The 19,550-nt window shown below is 39.4% G+C and overlaps 2 protein-coding genes across 6 annotated transcripts in view; one reads left to right on the top strand and one right to left on the bottom strand.

Annotated features, from left to right (window-relative positions):
- Positions 1-19,550, top strand: part of CMSS1 (cms1 ribosomal small subunit homolog) — a 225,558-nt gene that overhangs the window by 90,620 nt on the left and 115,388 nt on the right. The window contains exon 1 of one of the 2 annotated variants that reach the window (XM_032098428.1): positions 3,920-4,028. The exons of the other annotated variant lie outside the window; for it this stretch is intronic. Within the exon in view, the coding sequence (XP_031954319.1) occupies positions 4,010-4,028 (19 nt within the window). The 5' untranslated portion in view covers positions 3,920-4,009. Of the gene's footprint in view, positions 1-3,919; positions 4,029-19,550 lie in introns of those variants that run through there. 2 annotated transcript variants of the gene reach the window in all.
- The window catches only part of FILIP1L (filamin A interacting protein 1 like), a 189,419-nt gene that overhangs the window by 87,962 nt on the left and 81,907 nt on the right, over positions 1-19,550 (bottom strand). For 3 of the 4 annotated variants that reach the window (XM_032098413.1, XM_032098412.1, XM_032098415.1), the window contains exon 3: positions 14,334-14,423. The exons of the other annotated variant lie outside the window; for it this stretch is intronic. The gene's annotated coding sequence lies outside the window, so the exon portion shown is untranslated. The remainder of the gene's footprint in view (positions 1-14,333; positions 14,424-19,550) is intronic. 4 annotated transcript variants of the gene reach the window in all.

Genomic DNA, 19,550 nt, shown 5'->3' on the forward strand with positions numbered 1-19,550 from the left:
TTCTCTCTGTCCACTAGAAACTTAGTAAATTAATTAATAGGTTCATGGTGTGAACCTATGTAAAGGTGTTGTCTCAGCAATGGCATTAGTTTTGTGTAAGTACATGTTTTACAGAGTTTAAAAAGCAGGGAAAGTTTTTTACTGCACAAGACTCTCTTAAATGTTTCATGTGTTTGCATAGGCACAGATGAGCCCTTTTTTTCCTGGGTTCAACATGATTTTGGTAAATGGGAACCTACAAAAGTAACTATTTCTGTCTTCCTAAAAATACAGGTGAGGTTATTGCCCATACTTCTTTTGCTGCCCTCAGCAGACTTGATGCAGCCAAAATACCATCATTGTGTGATAATTCTATAAATATTTCAAGATAAGTTTTGTGATAGCACGTTTAAAAAAAAATTTTAAATCCTGTTTTTATAGTATTCCCTCGCACTTCCCAAAACTTTCTATCATTGCCAAAATGGGAATATTTAATGTTCAGTTTTAATCATCTAAGCAGGATTTAATGACTATAAATTGAATATTTTTCTTCCTATGTTTTTTAGCAGCATGACAGATCTTCTCATTTTAGAAGTATTTCTCAAAATAATAAGATGCAAAACCTGAATATAACTAAGAGAAGCCTGTAAGAATAAAAGGCAAAAGAAGTTTACTCAGCCCAGTGCCGTTTTTACATCTCTGACTTCAGTGATTAACTTTCCCTACACATACACAGTTGCACATACCAACACCATTTCAGTGGTGTTTACTGTAATAAGGTCCTGCCTTTCTGGTGGAAGGTACATTTTCTCTGGCAAGGTGCTTGTGACAGTCATTTTCTGTCCCCTTCAACATGCTGGTAATGTGGTACAAGGTCACTTTGAAAAGCAGCCTATAATCACAATTCTACAAAAATAATCTAACTGAAGAAATACAACCTTACGATGTTGCTAGCTCTAACAGCTGTGAGCAAAAGAAAAGGAAGAAACCAGTGGTATTTCTTGTATTTCAGTGTGCATGTGTGTGTCTTCATACACACATATGACATTTGAAATAATGTATTTGTGTACCAAGAGTGTATCTATGTAATGCTCTTGTGCTTGGTGCTCACAGCAAATACAAAATAAGTATCCTTTATAAGATACTTTCCTCAAAAGCGCAGTAGAAGTCCACAAAGTTTTGAAGTATCTTGCTTTTGTTTTTAATGAAAATGTATGGTTAGTAAGCAAGGATTATCTGGGATATGTTATCTAGTGTAAGTTAATTTGTTACCCCACACTAATTGGTCTGGGTATCTGAGACCCAAACTTCTTAACCCTTGCAGCCATCTCCATTTCCAATTAACTCATGGGGTTTTTTGTCTGCTTGCTGTTTGTGTGGAGTGCCCTACATCCGTGAGTTGTGAAATAGGCAGCAAGAGGCCACAGTGAGAACTACAGAATAAAAATGTACACCTTCAAAGTTGCATATATGTATTAATTTTCTTCAAGGGTATTTTTGAGAAGCATAGATTTGTTGAGGCGTTTGTGTGGGAGTTTTCACCTCAGTGTTGCTTTTCTCCACACATGAAAATAAACCACAGACTTTTAAATATCCTGAGAAAAAATTCTTCAAAGACAGATCAAAGGTCTTTACTAATGTCTGAGGAAGCTGCCTCTCTTGTGAACTCATGTCTATGGAGAGCTGGTTAAGACAATCAAGATTATTATTCCATTGATTTGATCATTTACAGCCTGCTCTGAGAGGAGATGCCTTGTTTGGAGAAGGAGGAGGTAGGGAATCCACAGATGCTCCTAATTTTACCAAGAAAGTAATGAATAAAATAACTTTTTAAAACCAAATCTGTTGACTTTTTCCCCCACTATGCTCTGTGGGTTGCTCTGCTTCAAATGATTGTCTCAAACAGTGCATGTACAAGAGTTTTGTGTAAGAATGAGTCAATTGACATTTTTTTCTTTTTATCAATTTTATCTGCTTTTGTGGCTGTTGAGTGGTGTGAAATGTCCAGGTATGAATTTCACATCACAGAAATTTTACATCTTTGTTTGTTTCTTTGTTTTTGTTTCATTTTTGTTTGTTTGTTTTGGGGGCTTGTTTTTTGCTTCTTGGTTTTGCTTTGATTTGTCCAAAACTCTCTATCTCATTTTACATAAAAGCAACACAGAACACATATGAGCTAAGCTTTGAAAGTTTGTGAACTTCTCCCTATGCTGGAATTCCCCACCTTTAGACAGCATTCAGGAAAATAAATTGATTTTTATTCTTTAAGGCCTGGGTTTTCTTTCTTATCTATTTCTTATGTCTGTTTGCTTCATGAACTTCATCTTTTATCATTCAGACCAGTTCTCTATAGGCTCTCTGATAGCAGAGAGCTCTTGACTCTTAGAAGCTGTTGAAAATATTGTTTCTCTTTTGAAGCATTTTACTGGTTTTGTCACGCTGCCACAAAGCATCTGCGGGTGCTAGGTAGGACTTCAGGCTTGTATGTAAACCTAGGGTTTCCAAGTTGGTGGGTTAGGGGTTTTTTTGTTTGTTGTTGTTTTGAGCCAAACTTTTTAATTACCATCTCCATCAATGACTGTGTTCTACTGCTATCTAGAAATTGGACAATAATCTTATGTTGGTTTATGTGGTCATAAATGAAATAATTCAGTTTTGGTTTTTTGTAGATGTTGGGCTTTTCTTTTAGCTGTGGACTGGAATTTTCTTGTCTATCCTAAGTTTTGATCTTCATTACGTTCTGTGATTTGGTACTTTGGAGCAATACTGAGGTTTTCTTTGTAGTCTGTAATACAAAACCAGTGTGATACTGTTTTATTTTCTCCTTGCTCACTTTTCTCATTCATGATAATACCTCAGTAGGTAACAGCAGGCTAACATCTTTTTGTCTGACTGGGATAATCCTTAGTTGTGCAAAAAATTGGCTCTGGCATTTTCCTCTTCCAGCTGCAGCTACAAAATTACAACACATGCATGGCCATGGAAGATTCCTCAACTCATTCCCCATGTTCACATCCTCCATATTTAATATTCAAGAGGAAAATTTGGATAAATATCTAAAATATTTTTCTCAGGAGTTTAATGAAAAGAATATCTCTCTCAGATCTCAAATCTGCTCACTTCTCTTTGCAAATTAGACCTTATTGTCTATGGAACAGAGGGTTTAGGTTTGGGGTTTTGGTGAGGAGAAGGGATGAATGGCAGGAGTTCCCTCCTCACCTCTGAGCCAGGTGTGCTGACTGGCACTGCCCTGTATCCTGCTTATCCAACTCCATAGGACTCTTGTGATGCCTGTGGACAAGTTGCAGGATTTTGGTAAGAGTGCCCTGGGATCACAAGGTGCTCCTAAGAAATTTTGAAGACATTAATTTCTAGGCTTTGGTGCAAGTGGAAATCAGTGTTGTGTATTTCTGCTTTTTGTTGTTTTGGAGTCTTTTTCTTTTGTTTTCTTTGTCTCTTTTTATTCTTTTGTCTTGTTCTCATTAACCTCTAGTTTTACCTGTTGATGTTATGTCAGGAGGATATTTTAAATTATCTACTACATGTTCACCTCCGTACAAATGAACACACAGGAAATATGAGCTGCCCTGTAGATTCTCAAGTCAGCTTTGTAGTTCATTTTTAGTTTTTGAGGATTTTTTTTCATTAAAATTGACTACTGCCTTAAGTAAGTGAAAGCAAAATTACAACTTTCAGAAGTGGCTTATATTTTTTTTATATTGTTCATATTAATTAGTGACTGTGGCTATATGTGTCTGCCAGGAAAATGTGAAAAGCGCAGAATTTTAAAAGTAACTGCACACAGTGAAATCAATTTTTGTATGTTTTCACATAACATGTTTTACTAGCCACGACATTCCTTATTATTTATTATAACTCCTTACAGTATTCCCATAGGAATATGCCCTGCTCTGATGATGCAGCTTTGGAAAATGCAATAAAAAAAGCACTGGAAACCTCAGCTTTCTAACAGGAAGTTTCTTGTAAGCAGCAAAGTTAAAATGCCTCCTCCCAGTCAAAAGGAAATCGGATGGAGGTCAGTGAGCCAGGTAAATGTCCCTCCTCTCTGTCACTAGCTGTGCTTTTTTCTTGTTTTTCCCCCACATTGGAAGTTTGGTCTTCAGGCCGTCAGCTGTGTTTTGGCATAGGGCAGGTAGAGAAACCCATATATTCCTTTCATTGCTGCATAATGACCCCACAGTGAGGTTCAGATGTAAAGGCAAAAGTGTTGATTTGCGGCTGCAGCTGTGACTTCATCCTGGTTTTGATGATAGTGTAGCCGAGTCCCTGGGGGAAGGGCAAGGCGTGCTTGAGAGGTGGCATAGAGCACATACTGTTCTTTGTTCCTCTGGTTTTCCACTTGTTCAAGTAAAATGTCTCTGGCCAGCTGCTAGCCCAGTGGCTAGTGAGAGTTGAGGAAACAGCTTTTGCAGATCTAAATGAGAGCATCTATGAATATTTTGCAAGAGTCTGATGTTCAGAGAGGTCCTAAGGGAACACCAAGGTCTGGATGCCTTCTTCCTCATCCCCACCCCTCTAAAGGCCTCTCTGAAAAGCCCACTTGAAACACCTGTTTATTCTTTTGGAAGAATGGTACTTAAAATGAAAGCAGAATCTTTGTATTGCCCATCTTAACTGCTTGGCAGCAGTTGTCCTACATTTTGGTGTGGCTTTGTTACATGTGTGCTGGTGCTGGAGACTTGCAGAAAGCTTGTCCACCTGCCTCTGATGGCCTGTGACAAACAGGGTGGAACTAGGCAGAAGCAAGGTGGAATCCAAAGGACACAGTAGGGACCCTTTTGCTGCCTGTGTTCAGCCCTGCAAATAACGAGATCATCAGGAAGGAACTGCTCCCTGAGCAGCAGTTATCATAAATGGGGTGATCTGCCAGGAGAGCCCCACTGAAATTGCTTTTTTGGTCTTGGTGGAAATTATATTATATTCCTACTGGTGTTTTCCTGGCAGCCTACAGTTTTTTAGGTGTGTTGAGGAGGGCATGAACAGGTGACTCCAAATGTTTGCATTTAACATGCAAGTCCTTCCTAGCGAAGCAATGAGTCATATCCTGCAAGCACAGACAGCTTCCTTAGCTTGCTGCTTAGCAGGGCTTCACCAAAATTATTTTATCAGAAGCTAATATTTAGCTCCTGAGAGCATCATGCCTCTTCTGCATATAAATAGTGCTAATTTGTTATACAGTAAGCCCCTGAGTTAATGTCACTTCTGACAGTACCTGTGCACCTGATCATCTGAAGGTCCAGACATGTCTCCTGTAGCTATAGTATATATGCATATATGGAAAAGGTACTGCCTGGTCAAACTTCTGACTTGTAGTTTGTTTGTGAACATTTAGCATGAAAAAAAACAAGATGAATTCCAAAGTGGACACTCCTTCCCCCTTTTACTTACTGGGTGGTTGTAAAGGAGTCATTTTAATGCACAGCAGGTGTGTGCATGTAGTCATCATATGTTCCCATGCATTAACAGTATTGACTAGTTCTTTCTCTAAAAGGATAATTTTTCTTAGTTCTCTGTTCAAATCAGTTCTGTTTGAGCGAATAAGTATTTAAAAAGTGTTAACAGTAGAGTGGATTTACCTTAAGATGATACACAGCCTTGACTAGCTAGATGTTCCTGTATGTGCAAGCAGTACTATTTGAGGAACAATCACTGATCATATTCATTCTCTGACACCAAAATTTAAGTTAAATGTCCAGAGGTAAAATAAAGGTAAGGCTTTTAAAGGAAAGGCCAGAGAATCTGTCGTGTATCATTTAAAACAAAATACCCAGTGCACATGGTGGGATTCTGCAAGCTTTCTTTGTGCTGATAGGCCCATAAAGGTCTGTGGGGCTACATGTAAAGATTGGATTACAGGGTTAGGGACGGTATTTTGTGACTCCTACTGCTCGTCTAACTCTGAGTACATGTATTTGCCTTTAAGTATAGTCTGGACAGTCTCAAAACGTAGCTTGTTAAAGGTCTCTTGTTAACACAAGTATATTTATTAACTAAGGAACAAATGTAGAGACATTAAGATGTTTAATTTAAGGTTTAGTCATTTTTTTGCCACACAGCCTTAAAAAAGAAAAATATGAGAAAAAAAAACCCAACACACACACACACAAAAGCCCCCCACATGAACCAAAAATAACCCCACCAAAGAACCACCATCATCACAAAAAAAAACCCATAACAACCACCAGACCATAGAATTTACTGGGGTAAGAGAGGGGAACGTATATCCATAACTGAGAAGTAAAACTGACTGTGGTGATCGGTTTACCCATTGCTTTTCCTATCCCATATTGCTCCACCCTCTCCCCCATTTTCCCCTGCCCCTAGCCCTGGCCATTCCCTGGGCTCTCCCTATTGGTTCCTGTACCCCAGCCCCGCCCGGGTACCGCCCCTGTGATCTGACAAAACCCCTCTGTGCCTGGATCACGAGGTCTCTGCCTCTGGGGGTCTCAGGGACAAGATGTCACTCTTAAAAGTCCTCTGAAAGCCTCATGGAGGGACCCTTCTCGCCCCCCTCGCCGTCACTGGGTTGTAGAGCTGATAGCTAGCCAGAGCAAGAGAATGCAGAGCCGTCCAAAAAGGACTACGGGAGGACAGAATGGCTGCCCTGCCCTAAGAAGCCCCGCTGAGCTCCCAGGGAAAGCTGCAGCTTGCTAAACTAAACCTAGCACTACCACAACTGACTGTCCAGAGGAAAAAATATGGAAGAAATGCATATGTATGATAAATACAACGTAGATTGTGGCTTTTAATACTGGCCTTAATAATGTCAGGAATACTGTTCATCATTGTTCTCTTTTTTTGCATGAGCTTAAGACAAATAATGTAGGTTTATCCTCAGAGCATTTACATAGTGAGATTGTTTAGGTCACAGTTTCAGCTTCGTGCAAATGCGAGTGGCACAGCTGAAATGTACCCATCTCTTTAACACTAGTGATTCCTTTAAAATGTATGTGGTGACAGGCAAAGGCTTCAACAGTAAATAGTAGGGCTTCTTGTTTCAGAAAATAGAATTACATTGGAGTAAGTTGCTCTTCTATGCGTTAAGTAAAATCCAGTCATTTTTGGATAAAATGGAAGTAGCCTTTTGGAAATGCATATTCTAGATTTAGTTTTGCTTTATTTGAACGTGATATATACAACTTCTTAAAGTCCTGCTAGGTCTGAGACAGGGTTCCTAAATGCTAATTAGTAAAATTAACAAGAGTGATCATTCAGAAACCTGATTACCTTACTGCATCTGCATTGTGCCTTTCAAAACGAAGTTATTGCTAAGGGGATATTGCAACGGACTGCGTTTCTTTGGGATCTGAACAATGAAGAAGCCTTATAGCAAATTCTTGTTCTTGTGGTGCTCTTCAAATGTGTGTTAAGCCAGTGTTATCCCAACTGATATCCTTTATGTTCTGTGATCAACAGAGGTGGTCAGAGATGTGGGGCTTTAAGAATCTAGACTAGGTACAATTCAGTTTAGCAAGAAGAACTTGATCCTAAATGATTACTATTGTTCAGGGCCTGTAAAAATAGTTTGGAGGCTTAGTCACTACTACAGTAATAAATGTAGTGAGCAAGCTTTGAAAAAAACATTAAGACCAGTATCCCGTGAAGCTATACAGGCCACCTGTGCAAGACGTAACCCTGTGGAGATTTAAGGCTGCCTTCCCAAAGGGCCTGTACGATACTTGAAAGGCACAGCTTTGTTGAATTTGCAGCTGCATGGTCAGGTATGGGCTCTGATCATCTGCTCCCTGGCCTGGCAGGTCCAGCAAAGGCAGGGTTTGGCCACTGTCCAGCTGCTGGAGCAGTGATGTTTGCCAGCCCTGCTCTGAGGGGTCCCATGTGTCCCTGCCGTGCTCCCTGCCCTGGCTGCCTCCGGGTTTGCTGCTGTGCCCTGGAGCACAGAGCACCTCTGCACCTGCTGACCTTGGCACTGGGGGCAGACTGGGTGGCCTGGGAGGATGAAGGGGCAGAAGGGAGGGAGGAAGGAAGCCCTTGACAAAACATGGATGACAGTTTTGGGGAAGTGGCCGTGTCACCAATGTTAGAGTGTCATCTTTGTCTTAGGGAAGCTGTGCATGCAGGGTGAACTGGACAGAGCATCTGGAAGGCTGCGAGTAACTCTGTGCCCTACTGTGGGACACAAATAAAGCTCATATGTCTTTACATATATAAAATTACCTGTCTCTAAAACACATTCTACTGTGAGGGATAATTTTAAGGGCTGAGACCATGACATGTAAAAAAAGGATGATTCTGTGTCCAGAATCAGATCTCTTAATATTAGTGTTTGTGCAGGAAGGTTTTTACACTTGGGCTTCTTGTTCAGTGCAACATACCAGAGTTTGTTTTGCTGAAGAATTAGTGTCAGAATTGTAGCAGGAAAATTATGAAAATAGATGGCTTATCAGCCTATTTAATTAGTTACTTCTATCTCTGAGAAAAAGTCCTGAGGCAGTTATTAGCAACTGATACTCAGCAAAGAGGTCTTGTGGGGGATCCCTTGTCATTGTTCTGGGAGTACTTCATCTTAGTCTCTAGCACTGCTCAGAAACCAGAGAGCTTTAACACAGCAGGTAAACTAAACCAGAAGGCATCATAATGCCTTTGCGCAAATATATTTTGGGTATGGGATGTAGTTGAGTCCCTATCTTCATAAAATGTAAAGTAGCACCAGACTGCCTATACCCTTATCTCGTAGGACAAGCAGACCATGACTGCTCAAATGGGAAAGAAAATGTGTAAGACGCATGTGATTTAGGACTCAGATATCCTGAGCAGTACACATGAAGTAATGGGAATAGTTATTTGCTCATAGCATGATGATGGGGATCTCTCAGTGGATCAGTCTGACAGAGAATTGAAACAAAGTGGAGTACTTTGATGTACAGCATTTAGCTAAACCACTGGGGTGAGTGCCACAGGATACAGCTGAGGCCAGAGGTGTCAGTTCATTCAGTGAGGATGTTCACAGAGGAACAGTTTGGTTGTGGTAGTTTAGCAGGATGTTCTGAAGGCAGCCTAAATCCTTAAGTGACAGCTGAGGGCATGCTAGGAGAAGGATCACTCCCATTACTGTCTTTGTGCAAACATCTGCTTTTGGCCACTGTCAGAAAGGTTTTTTAACTAGATCAGCCTCTGGCTTTCCTGATGCATTTTTCCTTGTAGCACAGGTGAGACTCTAGACTATTAGTTCTCCAGCACCTTTTAAAGCTAGGTAGTAAAATACATTTTGTATCAATCCACTAATTATTTACAGTAGGGACTTAGGCTAACTTTGCCCATGCAATACTTTATACACCAGAAGTTAACTGCTGTCACGAGTTGTTATTTCCATTGAGAAGAGTGATTCATCTTTCCATGAGTAGTCAACAGATCTCTCAGTGGGAATCAAATTTTCATTCATGTCACCATTCTGTAGGAGAAAATACATATGGAAACAGGATACTGTGTTTGGATACATGTGTTTTCTGTTGAACTGGGTTGTCTAAGAACTTTTGTCTCAAGTGTTTTGAGTAAATTTAATATTTAATTGTCCATGGTTAGCTTCAGAATGGTAGTTTTGAAGGAAAAGGCTTACTCTTACAGAAACAGGTACACTTCAGTATAGCTTCTGAAATGTGCCTCAGTCCTGATTAGGAAAACCAGCTTTTAGCTGCTATAACTGCTACTGGGGATGGTTTTCCAATCAATGTTTTCCCTGATGTGTGTTTCTGTTGTATTTCTTTCTGGTGAAAATTTGCCTTACCTTTCTTTAATTGCTCATTAGAATGGTCTATTAGTGATGTTACTTACATTGGAAAAGCCTCCTGGGCAAGTGCTAACCATACCAGAGATGCCTACTGCACTACTGTAGCTGTGAAAATTTGGACAGAATGATCATTTGGAGAACACAATTTCAGGATCTATAAATCCAGCATATCACAAGTTACCTTGCACTTTGCTTGTGTCCCTGTGTTGAATTTTTTGTTTTTATCTTTTTGCTTCAGCTGTCTTTTTAATACTCAGTATACAGACTTAGTAGGGGAATGGAATGGAATTTGGAAATATCTGAAGTACAAATATCACAGTTTTACAACGAGAATAAATATGCTACTGAACAGCATCTGTATAAAGTTGGGGTAACAGTGTACATATTTTCAAGTATTGTATTTCTTGTGAAGACATGTCTGTGAAGGTTAAATCAAAGGGCAGCTTTTTGAGAGGGCTTTGAAACTGTGCCCCATGACAGGATACGGGATTTTGATCTATTGAGTTTTAAGAACTAAATTTAAAAACAGTATTTGTCCCCAGTCCTAGTCTTGAGGAGTCAGGACGTTGGCATCCTTAAAATGATTTTCACAACACAAGCCCAAGTGCAGGAGAATCAGTTTTCCTACTGCAGGGACCTAAGCTTTGTGCAACCACAGGAGTGATGACAGTCAGAGGAACACTGTGAGAATGTTATCAATCATCATTTTCTTTTGGTGCTTCCTGCAGCACACTATGGTTCAGGCAATGATTGTGGTAAGAGGCTTTTAAATTGATATAAAGACCAAGTTGATTTGACATGTTTTTTAACCAAGTGTTTATTAGTTGAAATAATCTTGGGTGTTTTTTGGCATAGTTTATGTTTGAGTGGGAACTTGAATCATTGTCAGAAGTCTGTGTATATTTGAGCATGTTAAGCTGAAGTTACCAAATGGAACTGTGGGAGGCTTTTGGCTTGTGTTTGTGGAGTATAAACCAAAGCTCCTACCTTGCTGCCTCAAGAGCCACAAAAATGTTAACAGAAGTCAGAGATGCAAGAAAAAATGTATTCCATATAGCCTGTCTACTTGCCAGTACTAGCTTTTTTCTTGGGTTACTTTCCACTATTTTTTTTCCATCTAGTTTAAGGTATCACAAGGGATGAGACTTCCTCTGCATTCCCATGGAAATTATTTTGCAGTCCTCATAAGACTTTGTGAAATTTTTTTTCCTTATTTATATTTCCTGGTTCTTATATTTCCAGAGCAGAATCTGCACCAACTGTCAGGGGTTGCTTTCCTGTTAGCTTCGGCAAAATGATTCAGGCTTCCTTCTTGCTCCTGTCTGCTTTTGTTCAACTGAGTGAACCAGTGAACATTCACATGCCTCAAACTACAAGTCTTTTAGGATAGGTGATACTTTGCTGACGGCTGTGAACCTTTTAAATCAACCTGCACGTATCAGGTGAAGCAGCTGGAGCTCTTAGAGTTTCTTTTATTGCATTTTCTTTTGTGCGTCTCAGACTGGGTTTTCACACAAAGTCTTCCTAACTGGTTTCCCACATTTTCCTCTCTTCTATCCCTCTCCCCTTTAACGCTAAGGTACTTGTGCATTAAGCCTCACTAGGCTGATGGAAAGGCCAATTACAGGCACTTAAAGCTAGACTAAGATGAAGTCAACGATTCATCAGTAAGCAAAAGCTAAAATTAATCATGTAACCTGCATGTAAGATTGGGCACTTTGTCCCCATTTCATCAAGATAATACGTCCCTAAAGAACACGTCGCTTGTATTTAGACAGTTAGGTGCCCAAGACAAACTAATTTGAATTGTTGTACGAGTCTGCAGGAACATGTGAGCTTTTGCAATTGTTTCAAACCCCAAAATATTTCTGGTCTATTGTAATTTAATTGGTTCTCTCCATTTTATCTTTTGATAATGCATAATAACATTAAATACATATTTACTCTAATTATTGTAACTAAATTCATCAGGAACTGTCGTGATAGGACACGGAATTCATTTGAATTCATTTGATTAATGAGCCAGGTGAAGTGATTGGAAATTGCTTACTTCTCCATTCTGTCTTTGTGTTTTGCTTGTTTTGCTGAGCTAATTTCTTGTGTGTTGACTGGCTTCCCAGCTTTTAAAAAGCTTGAGCTACTGTACACAATGAGGTGCACAGTGGCAGCTGCTTCTTGAAAAGTTGCCATTTGGAAGGAAGCACAGAGGTTGTCCTGCAGACCTGCATGCACATGCAAAACATACATTACATGTGGATACGCCCTGCCTCAGGTGGGAACAGAAGCTGCCAAAGGCATACAGAGACTTTTGTAACACAGGATCAGTTTTGTGAAAGATTTGGTTTTAAATCTTTTTCTTCCCCCAAGCTGAGTTTGTAAATGCTTTCTTAGATCTGTTGTGCATTCTGATGTGTTACACAGTCTGATAACAGATGAGCAGTTTTGCTTGCTGCCAAAACCCTGCAAAGTGTGAGCAGTATGGAGCCTAGGGAGGAATGCTGGTCTTTTAAAACTACGCCAACCTTAATATTGTAACTAAATTATGGTTTAAATCACAAAGTCATCTCAGTATTCTTAGAAGATGCAAACTAGGATCACTGTACATAAAGGGGGAAGATGTGTGCAACACCTGTAAATACACAGTGAAAAAGGAAAGTAAGAAGCTGTGGATATCACTCATATCAGGATATTTGTGCTGCATGATCACGGTCTCTCACCAATTTCATAGCTGAGCATTTTTAAAACATACACTCCTAGTTGCTGTTCTCTCAGAGCCTTTTCTGGTGCCTGAATTGGAAAGACTGTGGTGTGGCATAGAGCTGTTCTTGTCTCCTCCACAGCTCTTACAAAATGTGTCGAAAAGCAACAAAGCAGAGAAGCTTAGGTTTGGTGATGCACTAAGTTTGTGTCATCTTAAAGCTGCTCAAAAGGAAACCCTGGCCAGTGCAATTCAGTAAACTGATTGCAAGTGAATTTACACCAGGAGTGGAACTTAAAAATAATTAAACACATTACCTTTTATACAAGTAAAGCTTGTATGCCAGATACCATTAGCCTGCATCTTTGTGGCTCTGTCTGCCCTCCCACAGCCAGTATAACATGGGTGCAGGTTTTGGCTTGTTTAATGGAAATATGGGCATGATTGATACAGATCAAATTTTTGCTACTGAAAGATTCATTCATGCACTGAGCTCATGCTAGTGATTGTGTGAATGGTGCTTCCTAAACAACTTTAAAAGGTTTCTGACAGTCAGCCTGACCTGAGACAGCTAGTTTTAAAACGTCAGGAAGTTTTGTGAGGGTATTGGGGATGGAAGTTTGTTGTGTCATCCTGTAACGAAGTTCTGTGCAAATTCAGAGTACTCTTTGCTGCTTATACAGTTTTAGTGCAGCTTTATTGGTCCTACTGAGCAAATGTACAGTTTTATTTGCTGAGAGTCAGCCAAGTGGGCCTCTGTGGGAGAATGCTGATGAACGTGACTATTTTAAACCTGGGTGTCTCTCTGCTGTTTTTCAAGCACAATGTGTCTCTTTTTTCTGCATATATCATGTTGTCTTGCCCCCCCATCCCTGATTTGGCCTGGCTGCCACAAAGGTGGTAACACTTCTCAAGTTTTCATTGCATGCTCTCTTCATGATCTTGCTAATTTTTGCTCACCTGAAAAGCTCAGTCTTTTAGTTCTGTCTGTTAAGCCCTTTGAGACTGTTCAGCACCCTGAACAGTCATTATTCTTCCAGTATTCCTGCAAGACTGCAATGTCTGTTTTGGTGAGGCAGTTAAGGAGTTAAAGGCTTGTGGAGTTTCAAAGAAATGCCGGACAGCTGCTGTAAAGTATCGCTACAAATCCTAGCTGACCTCATTCTTGTCAGACAACAGTGATAATATCCAAAAACGGGTGCAAGACAGGAAGTGTTTCAGAAAGGTATGTGTTTCATGCAAAGACATCAGAAATGTGCTTTCTCCCAGGGCCACTTAGCATAAGATCCATATTAATTTAAATGAAACAGTGAAATTCCAGCATATGTTTACAGAAATACCATTTCAGTCCAGAAAAAACATTGCTTGTTGCTCTAGTGTACAAATGGCAAAAGCAGTTGAGGTAACCACCGTATGTATTTAATATAATGATATTGCTGGCTATATGAACCTACTTTTTAAACATATGGAGGCTTCACATAATTTCTGATAGGTTTGTTTACTATTTTAAGGGGTATCTTTGACTTGAGAAAGTGGCAAAGGAAGACTACAAATCTACTTACATTTTCCCATTTACCTTATACTCAAAGACTGATTTGATATCTAATGAGCTTTTCACTAATTTAATCAACTGAGTTCCTTAGTAAGCAGAACAAAATCTCATTTTCCCCCTAATGCATTCTCTAACTTAGAATGTAAAAGAATTGGCTTTTGTTAGACTTAACATTTTTTACTAGTCAATCTACCAAGTTATCTGCAAATAGTGTCCTGTATGTACAGGTTCCTATTATTTTCATTGTACTCAAAAGTTCAGACATGAGAAAGCTTATATTTTATTTATATTTTTCAGTAGTACCCACGTAAAAGCATGCAAATAAAAATAATTCCTACCAGATCAGAGCTCTTCTACGGATAGGTAGCGATATTTTCCCTAAATTTCCTCTTCGTTGTCTCCAGAATTGTGCCTCTTATAGTATGAATCTGTAGTAAAAATCAAACGTAAATGATTTTTTTTTTAACAAGCATATGTAAATATTGGCTGAGAGATTTCTTTAGATTGCAGAGGTCCCTATTTCAACATTAGCTTGATAAATTTTTATAAAATAATTTATTAAGAGTTAGACTAGCTCCAGTAAAGATTCTACCATTTAAAAAGGCACACATGAATAATATGATTAACTGTAATGAAATCTAGCAGATGCCTGTAGGAATATTAAAGCACTGCTGTTTAGCCTCTGCTCTTTGTTTCATTTAAAAACATGTCTCTTCTGTACTTCTTTTCCTGTCTTCTTCTATAGTTTAATAAATATTCATTTATGTTGGTAGGGAATGAACAAATTCTATCTGCTGGAACTTATGTAGTAATTTCCTCTTTGGAAATTCACCTGTTCGTGAAGCCGGGTCGCTGATCTTGAAGGGCCCTTTGAAAAGGGTAGCTCAGAGCCAGGGATCATGGGGATGCTGAATGGTATAATAGTACAGGTTGGGCTTTTTTATGGAGATGTGACCTAGGACCTCAGGGGAGGTGCATGAGGAGATCAAGGCAGGCTAGTGGAGAGAAGACCTGAGTGCAGCTGAACTCAGCCCTGCTACATGCTGAGGAATGAAACAAATATGACCTGTGTTTTTAGAAGATTATCCAAGGATGTAACAGAAAAGAAAGGAAAGGAAAATGGGATTGTTTGGATGCAGGAAGGCATGTTTTTTGTTATTTGCTGGTAGCAACTCGTTTAGTATACACACACAGTTGTTTCAAACTGAATTATATTTTAGATTTGTCTGCTGTTTCTGGAAGTTATTGCCAAGAGTGAAAAACCGCACAATACATTTCTAGTATTAAACCATCTATTACTGATGGGTAATGACAGAGTAGAGGGAGAAGGCACCAGTTAGTCTGGGTTAGCTCATGTGGTCTGGATAACTCTTTCTTGAACCCTTAGATTTCTAAAGTTCTCCTGAGCTATGTTGATTTCCCACTGCTTTCTGCATGTGATGAATTGTCTCCATGTCGATGTCAGGTAATCTCAAGTATTCCTATGATAATCTTCCTGAAACTTTTTCAGGTTATGTGCCTTCTGATCACTTTTCTAGTGGCTATTTTAATAAGATAACAAATACCAGAAAGGCTGCAATAACACCTCTTAACAAAAGAAGTATGTTTGAGTTTTTAAAACTACAGATGGCCTATGTTGTCACTTACATTTTACTTATCTTTGCTTTTAAATGCTACAGGCACAAAATTTTGGATCTGTAGTGGCTTTCTTGTTTAAATTCTGTATTTTTGATGGTGAAGCAGGGAATTCATTCTCTAAAGTCAAAAGGGCTAAACTTTGGAGAAAGTTTTTGTAATTTCCAAACAGTTACTGATTCAAACATGGGAGGGAGATAAAACCAGAATCCTGTTTTACTAATTGTTGGTTAAAACAGAAAACTTTTTGTGAGATGCAGTGTAAATATTCACCTTACAAAATCATCTAGTGATGCAAGATATGAGAAATGATGTCAATCCATCAGTCTGTCTCCTTGGCTTTTTGAGGAGATCTACCACAAGGAACTTAATAAACGTGTTTTCTTGTAACAGTGATGTAAAAAATTTGTTATTTAAGGGTTTTTTGTTTATTTTTCTTCAACATATATTGAGTTGATTTTGACCAGTTAATGTGGTGGCTTTTGTTTCTGTTCAGTTCATAATTCCAGCCAGTTCTGTGGCTGTCCCTTTTTGATCTCAGTGTATTCTGATCTTTCTCCTGCATCTTTAGACATCCAGTTGAAGCATTTACCTCCTTATGAAATGTATAGAAGGATTTGGCACTTGTCTTCGTATTCTGAAAGGAACTAAAACCAGGCTGTTGTGATTGTCTCCATCAAAAGCTCTTCTACGGTGCACACAGAACATCAAGGAATATATTGTCTTACTGCTTAGAAAGCTCTGTTTAAAAATCTGTGGATTTGTTGGTGAAAATAGTAGGATTTCTGAATTGATTTGAAGGGGTTTTTTTTAAATCCAAGGAATTGAGACACTTGTTCAATTCATGTTTTAGCCTTTGTGCTACTGAGCATTTTAAGGTGGATAATTGAGATAAGGCCTGGCATGGATGAGTTAAAGGTGTCGGTTTTGTGAGTAGTTACCTGTGAAACGTAGAAATGCTCAAAATCACAACACCCTGCTCTCTCTTGCATACTTGGAATGACACCTACATATGCATTAATAACCAAGAGGAAATATTAAAGTATTAATAGGGTGCATGAAAGTCCTGATAGTAGCAAGGGAAGGTAGTGTTTCCAAAGAGCAAGGCTGTAGTTTGGGGTGGTTAGACATGCCTTCCTTGAATGAATGGGATAAAATACCTAAGTCACTCCACCACTGTCACCTCTCTCCACACTTACAGCCTGTTTATGTGCTCTTTGAGTAGCAGTTGTGCAAACTCTCTTGACCGGCATTGTCTTACAGAATTCGTACAATTGCTCCAAGAAAACCATTTGCATTGCACCTGTGGCAGTTTGGTAGGAGTTGCTTGTGCTCTGCTTTGGCTCTCTGCCCTTCTTTCAGAAGGCACCATTTGATTCTTCTGAGCCTGTTTCTGCTCTGCTAAAGGGGGTAGTGATGCTGCCCTGTTTTGGTAAGGCATGCTTCTGATCGAGAGGTGAAAGACCAGATAGAGCCTTCTTTTTACCGATCCCAAGAGAACTTGAATGCAATGCAGTCTCTGAAGGAGATTTAAGGAAATCCCGCTGGGATTTGATTCTGTGTCTGAGTCATTTGAGCTTGTTTTTTGACCCATTAATAAACCCTTGTCACACTACTGCTGTTGCCTTTTGTTATAGTCATTACATTCCTCTGGAGTCTCTGTAGCCATTGTCTGTTTTGTTTCTTTGGTTTTGTTTTCCTTCACTAGGGGTAGATTTTTAAGTTGGCGGAAGGCATAAAATTCAGTTCCCACCACCCGAAAACTCTGTGCATTTGCATGGGGTATATAATAGCCAGGCAAGCTCTATTGCACGTTCCCTTTGGGAAAGTGCAGCTTCCAGTGTCCCTCCAGTAGGTTGCAGCCTTAGTGGGCTGGGAGTATTCCTCCTCCTTGCCTTTCTGCAGCTGGTACTGGAAAAGGAAGCAGTGCCACAGAGGAAGGTATAGGAAAGGCCTCTAAAGACCCAAATATGTGCTGTGGGGTATTCAACTCTGCGGAAAGCTCTTCTTAGCCTTTCGTTTGTGCGCGGAGGCACACACAGGCTCTCCCCATGGGACAGATACCTAATGTGTTTGAAAGAGTCTCTGTGAGCTTTGGCTTTCTACTGAGTGTGTGTGGGCCATTTGGAACAGACAGCTTTCTCAGAGGGGACAAAGGTCAGTTTAAAATTTTTAGGTGTACATGTAATGCAAGCTGTTGGCAGATTTGGAAGATACCCTTGAAATCTTTGTCAAGGAAGAGGCCTTTTGTTTCCAAGAGAAAGTTTTGGATGCAGAGTGGGAAGAGGACTATTTGCTAGATATGTCTGAAATATGTTTGTTTTGAAAGCCACTACTGAATTAGGGGTAAACTGTGAGCCTGGTTTATGTTCCTCAGGGCAGGGGAAGATGGAATCTGTTGTTTATCTGAGTGCAGGTTTTCCCCAGGGTGCTCATATACACTACAGAATATTCATTAAGCTGTTGGCATTGTATCTCTAAATCTTTTCTTTGGTTTCAGGTCTTAAATTAAAAAACACAAGCCAGATACCCCCACTCCTCCCAAAATAAACCTAAGTTGTGAAACTGTCCTTCACGCTTTTGCTGAATGAAGCACAAACACCTACTGTTTTCTGGCAAACCCTGTTTATCAATGTAGACACTCTTCTGAGAGTTGTTTCACAGTCCCGCACAGTCTTTACCTGACCTTCAGAAAGACTGATGACAAAGGGAATAGTTGTAAGGCAGATTACTGCCTATTTCAGATTTGGGGTTATCAGAGTTTTCCAGTACATGACACTGAACAACTACCAGGGAAAAAAAAATATTTTGCTTCTCTCAAGTTACCGTTGGCTTTAAAGTAAGAAGCCAGGAAAGGGACATGCCATTTACATATGTTTAGAAAACCTTCAAAACATCTTGTTTTAAATTTTAATTAAGAGAGTTAGGTCTATTGTCATGGCACTATGGAGAAGCTTTCCAAGCTGGTGTGAGAAGATAAGTGCATTTTCTTTGTTATTTTGCATTCCCTAATATTGTGATATATTGTGCTACCGTTTTAGCTGTACGGTTGGTCATATTTTGTACACTACTTTTAATATTGCCAAAAGGATACCATTAATAATGAGCAGGAACAAAATGGTTAGCTGGTTTTAACTGAGGTGTCATATTTCAGCTATTTCAGCTCAGCTGTTGTAGAGGGTCAAAGACAAAGAAGATTTCAATTTCTAGAACTTTGCTTTAAGATGGAAAGTAGACCTGCAGTCCTGTGGTTCAAAGTCACGAAGTTAAGAAATTGATTTGGCAGTTCACAGGATTGTTGCTGAGATAAAATGAGAGCAAAGTGAGGGAAGAAGGAGTGTTCAGTGGGAAGGAAGCATCAAGAAAATAGACAGTCTGCTTAGGAAGACTTAGAAGCAGATGAAGCCATGAGAAACTGAACAAAATATCATCATAAATAGTGGGTTTGCCATACACTTAGAGAGATTTGAGCACACATTTTCTGTGGGTGCTCTTCTGGACATTGCTACTGTGAAATGGCTTTTGTAGACTTGAGTTTTACACAGCTACTGTTACTACCTGCACACCTTGCATGTTTTGGGTGATAATTTTGTTTGTTTGAAGAAACTAAAGATAATTTCATACTGCCTTCAAGGTAATCTACCGGGTTTTTTATTTGCTTCACAGTGAATGGAAGTGATCTGTCCTTCCTTCAAGCGACCATTACTTTTACAGGATGTTTAAGGTGAAATAGCCATATACAGTAATGTAGATTATGGCCACATTTATCAAAGTGACTGCCGTAAATTTGGACTGAGTAATAATTTTTAAAAGCAATTCTGAAATTTTCCATTTTTCTCTTCCCCCAGTGACTCCCTTTATCCTTTTTATATTTAGTGGAGTAACCAAGATACCTGGCTGAGACATGAATCTTGCCTAAC

This window comes from Corvus moneduloides, chromosome 2 (assembly GCF_009650955.1).
Source record: "Corvus moneduloides isolate bCorMon1 chromosome 2, bCorMon1.pri, whole genome shotgun sequence".
NCBI lineage: Eukaryota > Metazoa > Chordata > Aves > Passeriformes > Corvidae > Corvus > Corvus moneduloides.